General features: G+C 35.4%; 1 protein-coding gene across 1 annotated transcript in view; it reads left to right on the plus strand.

The window, feature by feature from the left end:
• LOC107740282 (N-terminal EF-hand calcium-binding protein 1-like) overlaps positions 1 to 9,231 on the plus strand; it is a 45,477-nt gene that overhangs the window by 34,365 nt on the left and 1,881 nt on the right. Inside the window, exons 5-10 of the mRNA XM_016552661.1 lie at positions 323 to 420; positions 1,342 to 1,479; positions 3,360 to 3,551; positions 3,658 to 3,711; positions 5,086 to 5,198; positions 6,945 to 7,022. Of these exons, the coding sequence (XP_016408147.1) occupies positions 323 to 420; positions 1,342 to 1,479; positions 3,360 to 3,551; positions 3,658 to 3,711; positions 5,086 to 5,198; positions 6,945 to 7,022 (673 nt within the window). The remainder of the gene's footprint in view (positions 1 to 322; positions 421 to 1,341; positions 1,480 to 3,359; positions 3,552 to 3,657; positions 3,712 to 5,085; positions 5,199 to 6,944; positions 7,023 to 9,231) is intronic.

Below are 9,231 nucleotides of genomic sequence, written 5' to 3' on the forward strand. Positions count from 1 at the left end.
GTGTGTGTGTGTGTGTGTGTGTGTGATGGAATACATCTAGTGATAAAAACAGACTATAAAGCTTGATCGTTTCAGACATAATTTCTGTGAACCTCTCCTCTCGGTATCACACTTGGTAAATGACTCAGTGGCCATATAACAAATTTTATATTTTATTTTATATTACCCTTTTTTTTTTCATTTTAAGAAGCGACACAAATTCCACTTTTGTAGGTAATATTAGCTAAAAACATGCACAAATGTATGCCTAAAAATCCACAGAAGAAAGTACGGGACTCATATTTTGTCTCTGATCTATAATTCATCCTCTTTCTTGTTTCAGATTACTTTTCCCAGCATCTTGGGGAATACCTGGATGTTCTGTCAGCGTTAGAGAAACTCAATGTCGCCGTCCTAAAGGCGATGGACAAGACAAAGGAGGTAAACTAAGATCAGAATGAGATCAAATCATATAACAGCCAGGGGTATTGTTGTTAACTAAAGCTAGTACAATATTTTTGTTAACTGAAATAAAGCTGAAATGAAATAAAATATAAATATTAGATAGAAAAACTAAAAGAAAATTTTAAATGTTTACTTTTCAAATAACTGAAATAAGTTACTAATTAAAAATAAATAAAAACTAAAACTCAATAAAATTAATTACATTTTAATAAGTAATAAGTAATATTTAAATAAATAAATAATGGCAAAAGCACATAAAAATACTAAAAAAATAAACTGAAAATAAAATAAACTGAAATATAAAATTAAAAACTACTTCAAAACATTAAAAAAACATTATAATAGTATGTACATAATGATAAATAACAATAAGAGTATCTGTTCTGTTGCTTTGCACCACATTTAATATTTTGTAAATGACAAAGCTTTAATATTTTGTTATATAATGCACTGATAGTCCAACATTTTAATTTGTGACTTAAGTGCACATTTAAACTATAAGTGAGCAAGAAAGTGCAAACAGTAAGACTCAGCATCCACTGTCTCTGTGTGCTGGCACTGATCTCTAGCTTTGACTGATGTTCTCTGTAATGGAGATCCTGCTTCTCTCAGTTCTCTCTACACCGTGTCGAAGGCAGTAATTGTATCTGACACATGGCGATCTCCATTCGTTCAGGATAAAGTGGTCATTAATTTAGTTTTCAGACCGGTCATTACTTGTCAAGATGTTTCCTGAGTGCACACTAAAGTCAGTGGCTGGTGTTCTTCATTAGCAGCAGGTTAATCGTGTTTGTTGTGCATTGATGACGGAAATACTGCGAGATTTTGAATAATGAAGGCCGTAAATGAGGTCTACAGACGGATAATTCAGCGTGATGATGAGTGTTTCCCGTGCAGGAGTACCAGGGTTCCTCGGTTCTGGGGCAGTTTGTGACCCGTTTCATGTTGAGGGAGACGTCCAGTCAGCTGCTGTCGCTCCAGATGTCTCTGCAGTGTGCAATGGAGGCTGTGGAGGTGCAGAGCAGCACCACTCCGTGAGTTACACACACTCACACACACACACACACACACACACACACACACAGACACAACACAACGCGCACACACACAAACATACACACACACACACACACACACACACAAACGCACACACACACACACACTGTAAGCGCAACACTTCTTCTGTCTTGCACTCCTAAAAATAAAGGTTTCAGAAAGGAGTTCCAGTGACACCTTAGGAGAATTCCTCTTACAGTTCAGATGAGAGGAAAATCTATCTATCTCTCTTAGCTCTTGGCATGAAGAAGGTTCTGTGAACCGAAGGTGCTGCAAGAATGACTGAAGATCCTTTATTTTATCAGCAGTGTGCAGTGTTTGCTCGCTGAGGGATGTTCACCTGTCTCAGCATTTAATATCTCTGAGAGCGAGAAAAAGAAAAAGAGGGAGAAACACAGAACTGATGAACAGAGAGCAGCAGAAGTAATGTAATGTTTTCTTCATGATGAAGCACATTTGTCTTGTTTATCCGTAGGGTATTCTCCTCCTCACAAAGCAGCTGTCACAGAAACATTCTCAGAAGAGCTCTTAATGCGACGGAACAACAGGAAAATGTTTGCATATGTTTTTTTTGCTACTAATCGCTCAATAAGTGAAAGAACATTTCTGCTGTTATTTCTCCCCGACTGTAATTCCCATTTGTCAAACAGAAAAGCCCCATTAGGAATATTTCATAACACGGCTGCCTGTACAGTTCAGCGGGTTCCCATAAACAGCAACGAGAGCCCAGTTTATCGTAGTCCTGTAAACAGAAGAATCATTTCTTGATGTGTTGGCTTCAGGATTACAGACTTTTGATTGACAGGTTTTTCCTCTGGCTTTAGTTCTTGCTGAGCTGGAGTTCAGATGCTTTGTTCTCTTCTTCATTGTGTCATTTTTACATAGGTCTATACTACGTGGAGAACACATGAATTAGCATTCACAATTGTCTGAATGACAGTTATGGCATTTTGGGGCTAACTTGACCATGCTAGAAAATTGTGGATGACATTTTATGTAACACGGCTGTTTACAAGTGTAAAAAAGAGGAAAATGGTATTTACACTTCAGCAAGATTGCGAATATATTGCTTTTATTGTACAGTTAGGTAAACAATAATTTAGTATTTAGTAACTTACAAGTTATCTGTTTTTGTTCCGCTAACGAAAATAGTTCCAAATAAAACGTTTTTGAATGGTTCAGCCTATGACTTAATGACTCACTCATAAAGACACTTGTTTCATTACTGAATGATTCAGAGTGAATCTGGTTGAATAAATAATTCAATGACTCACTCATAAAGCCACTTGTCTCATTACGGAATGAGTCAATGTTGTTGAGTGAATTGGTTGAATGAATGACTCAGTGACTCACTCAAAGCACTTGTTTCATTTCTGAATGATTCAGTGTTATTGAAAGAATCAGTTGAATGAGTGATTCAGTGACTTACTCATAAAGCCACTTGTTTAGTTTCTGATTGATTCAGTGTTGTTGAAAGAATCAGTTGAATGAATAATACAGTGTCTCACTCCTAAAGACACTTGTTTTGTTACTGATTGATTCAGTGTTGTTGAGCAAACCGGCTGAATGAATAATTCATTGACTCACTCATAAAGACACGTGTTTCCTTTCTAAATGATTCAGTGTTGTTGAAAGAATCAGTTGAGTGAATAATTTAATGATTCACTCGTAAAGCCACTTGTCTCGTTACTGAATGATTCAGTCAGGTTGAGTGAATCGTTGAATCTCTCATTCTCTCCTGCCACGATTGGTCGATTATGTACAATGCCTGCATGCTACTGGTTAAACTACTTTTCAGTCAATGCATTCAGCAAGTATGAAAACACAAAGCAAAAATCCAGACATTTTAGGCAATTTAGAAATCCTGGCCAGGACATGTCTGTAAAAAAGAGGGCATACGTCATAACAGTTATAACCATGCTTGTGATGAGTGGAGTTGTGTACTGAGTGCTGGTGTGTGTTGCGTCTCAGGCGTTACCGTAGATACAGATGAGCACTGGTGCTCTCAGATCAACAGACTGCAGCAGCTCATCGACAAACTGGAGTGTCAGGTGAATACACTGAAATATCCACTCACACAGAATAATCTTTCTGTCTTGAGCATGTGTTTTAATATATCATGTTCTAAGCCAATTTTCATTTGCTTTTCATTTTTAGAGTCCAAAGTTGGAGCCGCTGAAAGAAGATACACTGGCCAGCACGTACAAGTCGGTGAGTGATCCGATCCGCCGCTTCATAAATCCAGTCCATGTTTTATGTTTTAACCTGTATCTGATGCATCATAATGCAAGAATTCACCATGTTAAACTTTGTTAAAAGACTATTAGGAGAAATCTGGAATTTTTTTAGAAATGCGGTTATAAAGAAAAATACAACATTTTGAAAGAAAATCAATAGTGGATGAATGCAAAGAGCGAACAGAAGTGTAGGATCAGCTGAAGTTCAGCAGAATTGTGAAAAACATGATTAAGTCATTCAACTAAAAAATGAATCTTTTGAGTCAGATCTTTTCAGTTCACAGAATCTGTCTGAATGATTCATTCACATCACTGATCCAGTCTCAGCGGTTAATACGGGAAATTTATCAGTGAATAGCAATTTCATTTTCAGTCTGTTCCTGTCAAATAAAGCACATATGAGTCATATAATGGACGGCTGTGCCTTTCTGGACCTTTTGTGTGCTTTTTGAAGCTTGTGGAAAATAAGTACACTTTACATTTAAAAAGAGTACTTGTTATGAAAATAAAATACATAATACTGAATAAAATGTTTTAGACACTTAACTGCATGTTAAGTACAATTAAATGAGAGTATCATATCATAATTACGACTTTAGAGTGATTTTTGACACAAGCAGGACTTAAGTATATCTTTTTACTTCTATTGTCTTTGAAACGTGGTTTCTGAATGTACTGACAGGCATTTATGGTAATCTAAAATATACTTTAATGTCTTTTTTTTACTTGTATATCACGTATTTAAATATATTTGTAATTACACATTTGTAATGATGATGAAATTTAGTGCATTTAAAATAGATTTCTTTAAATGTATTATCCAAGAACACACGATAATTATAATTAAGTACTTTACATGTGCTTTAGTATTTTCATAAACACAACAAAATAAGTGTACTTCTTTAAAGCATGACAAAAGAGAATTAAAACATAATGACTTAAAATGTACCTCAAAGTAAAACTTTAAATTTGACATTATTACATAGTGTACTTTTAAAAGTCCAGTCATGAAAGTGTTCTCTTTTTAAGTACATTTAAGTGGCCTTTTATTTCATTAATATATTATCTACAAGAAAGTTGTTTTTTTTTTTTTTTAAACGTACTTTTACGTTTTGAAGTGCACTACAAGCACACATTCAATACACTTCTTTTATCACAAGGTCATGCACTTTCATTGTATTCTAAAATCATTGCATCATACACGAGTGAATGAATAACGACAGATTCTACATAATGCTCGGATGTCCAGCAGAAACACTCACATGTTCTGCATGAAACCCCAAGCTATAGCATTCGTTCTCTCTCCAGTAGTCACCTCATGGCTGTGTTTCTTTCTGCTCTCGTCTAGAACATTCTGCTGGTGCAGAGACAGCTGAGCGTGACAGAGAATGATCTCGAGGAGTTCCAGAAGGCTCTGAAGACCTACGCCGACACCACCGCCAATCAGAACGACAACCTCCAGTGAGAAAAACACACCACCAAATGATGAAGTTATTTATATATAATGACCTTCATCATGTAAAGCCTGACATAGTCAGAAAAAAAAATACGTTTTTGAAATAGAACAGTTTATTGAAGACAAAATAAAAAAAAAATATGTTGTTTTTGTTGAGATTCATATTTTATATATCAGGCTTGTATGGCTCATAGTGAGAATATGGAGGGAAAAAAAACTGCTCCGTTTTATTCAGAGACTCAGAATAAGCAATTTGCAGTTTGTAATATATATAAATATGCAATTTGGTGCAGATGCTGATATTTGTATGGACAAAAAGTAAGAAATTCTGATGCTTGTGATGTAAATGAATGAGATCTATATAACAGTTCAGCAGATACTGACATAAATTATATAATAAATATCAGTGGTCACTCTATATCTCCAATAATATGTAAAATTAGATTGAAATGATCCAAACATATAATGCAATGCTGATTGAGAGCTGCCTTTACTTGATCAAAATCAGTCAAGATTTGAGACATAAAGCACGAGCTGATGGTGGACGTTTGTACAATTACACTAAAAGAGCTTTTACTTGATCATCTAAACTATCAATCAGACGACAGAAGGCATGGAGGAGATTGTGTGTGAAACAGGTTTAACAGCATCATGTTGATCATTTAGAGGCCTTAGAAATGTGTGTATCAAATATTAGGCTTTATAGAGTTAATATTCCCATAGCTGACTGTGTGATGAAACCCAAAATGCAAATTTGGAGACTATAAACCCTTTCCAAAAAGAAGTATACTTCAAGTTTATTTTATTAAGTATACTTAAGTAAAGTTCAAGTATATTTTTAAGTATACTTTATGTAGTCAAAAAGCTGAAAAAAGACTATGAATTGGATTCAGAATGATAATCAAAATGTAGATGAGGTCGATCAACACCCCAAAGCTTGACAGTTATTACCTCTTCATGGGTTAACATTTTATTCCATAACGTTGCACAGTTTTGATGCTGTTTTATGTCTGATCCTGTGACATTACATGCGGAAGCATCTGTTGTTTCGGTTTCTTCTTGGCTTGTTTCTGTACAGAAGATGTGTAATAGCGCCCCCTACCGTACAACAATGAAAACATGGATTCCCGGAGCACAAGTAGCTATAGCTCAAATATATTTAGACTTTTTGTGTCAAGTGTAATTTTAAGTATATTTCTGAGAAGTACATAACAAGTAGACTGAAAGTATACTTTCCTATTTTTTTAGTTTAAAAGAAGTATACTAATAGCACACTTGAATAAACTTCTTTTTCGTAATGGGTTAACATTTTATTCCATAACGTTGCACAGTTTTGATGCTGTTTTATGTCTGATCGTGTGACATTACATGTGGATTCGGTTTCTTCTTGGCTTGTTTCTGTACAGAAGATGTATAATAGCGCCCCCTACCATACAACAATGAAAACATGGATTCCCGGAGCACAAGTAGCTATAGCTCAAATATATTTAGACTTTTTTAAGTATAAGTCAAGTATACTTAAATGTCATTTTAAGTATATTTCTGAGAAGTGCATAAAGCACATTTCTGAGAAGTACATAAAAAGTAGACTGAAAGGACACTTTCCTATTTTTAGTTTAAAAGAAGCATACTAATAGCACACTTGAATAAACATCTTTTCATAAGGGAAGACTAATGACTAGTTTTAGTACCAGAATGTTCTCTCCAACGCTGATGCACTGATTCTTGGTCTGTCTGTTTCTCTCGTTCAGTGTTTCCATCCAGAAGCTTCCCGAGAAGAGCTGCTACATCATCTATGAGTTCTGGCAGGACCGTATTTCCTGGATGAGGTGTGTGTGTGTGTGTGTGTGTGTGTGTGTGTGAGTGTGTGTGTGTGTGTAGCACCGTAATGATTTGGAGAGTCGGTTCAAGGGTCTTTGGAAATCGAGTCCTAATCGAGTCTATTTTTACGAACACAAGACAAGCACGGTCTCGTCTGAGGGTTCGCTCAGCCTCCTGCTGCAGTCCTTCATGGGCTGAAGCTCCTGCTGGGTCCTACATCTGTCTGGGTACATGGATGGACACGATTCTCTTGTCCACTACACTTACTCACTGAAAACTGATTATCTTGAGTAAAGGAGAAATCTCCAAACAAATAAGAAGTGTTTGGGTTTGATGATGTGCTGATGTGTGAATGTGGATGGTCTTGCGTTGATGTTCATCTTTGTAATGCCAGAAAGCTGCGGAAGTTCAGAGTCGTTTCTAGATGCCATAAATGCACTTTTTGGACTGGAGAAGAAGTTTTGAGCTCTTAAAGTCTCGGGATGTTTTCATCAAGCTCTTATATTTCAAAATATCTGGTAAAATGCAATTCCTCAAGATGTGAGTGTTCAAAAGGCTGGGTCAGAAGTAAAATTAAATTAAAGAAATTAATGCTTTTATTTATCAAGGATGCATTCAATTGGTCAAAAGTGACAGTAAAGATTTACATTTCAAATTTTGAACTTTCTGTTCATCTGTGAATCCTGAAAAAATAAATGTATCACAGTTTCTACAAAAATATTGGGCAGCACAACTGCTTTCGACATTGATAATACTCAGAAATGTTTCTTGAGCAGCAGAATATTAGAATGATTTCTGAAGATCATGTGACACTGAAGACTGGAGTAATGATGCTGAAAATTCAGCTTTTGATCACAGCAATAAATTACTTTTTATAATATTCACAAAGAAAACAGTTATATTAAAATGTAAAAATATGTTTTAAATATTGCTATTTTTTCTGTATTATTGATCAAATAAATTCAGCCTTGGTGAACATAAGAATTATTTCAAAAACATTTTAAAAACATTTGATTGATACTGTATGTCTCCATTATGATGTGTGTGTGTGTGTGTGTGTGTGTGTGTGTTTCTGCACCTCTGTGTTCTCAACCAGATTGTTGAGGGTCTAACGAGACTCATTTCAAATGAGCAGATGGCTCGTCTAAGAGCACACATTTCATGAACACACACGCTTACCTAGAAGATTTACACGTGACATCTTCATCTTGTGTTACTTAATCTCATTTGTGACGCTTCACATGACGCCGTTGTGAAGTACATACACCTCATGTGTGGGTCTCATCTGCTCATTGTCTTCAAAGATCTAATATAAGAAGTAATTTCAGAAATAAATATGTAAATTATAACTTGCAGTGAATAATACTGCAGTGTAATTATCTCCTGTGGAGGGAGTGTGTGCACTCGCCCGCTTTAATAGATGGTGTGTTTCCCTTATAAAGAAGTAAAAACATCTTTAAAAGTCTGGGATTGGTAAGATTTTTAAAATGTTTTTGAAATAAGTATCCTATTGCTTACCAAGGCTATACATTTATTTGATCGAAATACAGTGAGAACAGTAATATTGTGAAATATTCATATTAAGAAAATAAGTTTCTATGTGAATATATTGTAAAATGTAATTTATTGCTGTGATCAAAGCTGAATTTTCAGCATCATTACTCCAGTCTTCAGTGTCATATTAGATGATGCTTAACAGTAAGGAGTAGTTCACCCAAAAATGAAGATTTGCTGAAAATGTGCTCACCCTCAGGTCATCCAAGATCTAGATTTGTTTGTTTCTTCATCAGATTTGGAGAAATGTAGCATTGCATCAGTGTCTCAGCAATGGATGCTCTGCAGTGAATGGGTGCCGTCAGAACGAGAGTCCAAACAGCTGATAAAAACATCACAATAATCCACAAGTTATCCACACCACTCCAGTCCATCAGTTAACATCTGGAGAAGACAAATGTTATGTGATTGAAAAAAATCCATCATTAAGAGGTTTTTTAACTTCAAGCCATTGCTTCTGGTTAAAATATGAGTCAAAAATCCATAATAACGCTTAAAAACTCATCTTGTCTGAATCAGGAGAGAAATCTGCACAGATCAAGCACCGTTTACAAGCTAAAACAGCTCTAAACAAATATGTGTTTGGATTTTGATGTGAGAGACAACAGGAGATGCACTTTTTCACTGGAGGAAGCATTATTATGGATTATGAACTCGTATTTT

This window comes from Sinocyclocheilus rhinocerous, unplaced genomic scaffold (assembly GCF_001515625.1).
Source record: "Sinocyclocheilus rhinocerous isolate Xijiao unplaced genomic scaffold, SAMN03320098_v1.1 scaffold795, whole genome shotgun sequence".
NCBI lineage: Eukaryota > Metazoa > Chordata > Actinopteri > Cypriniformes > Cyprinidae > Sinocyclocheilus > Sinocyclocheilus rhinocerous.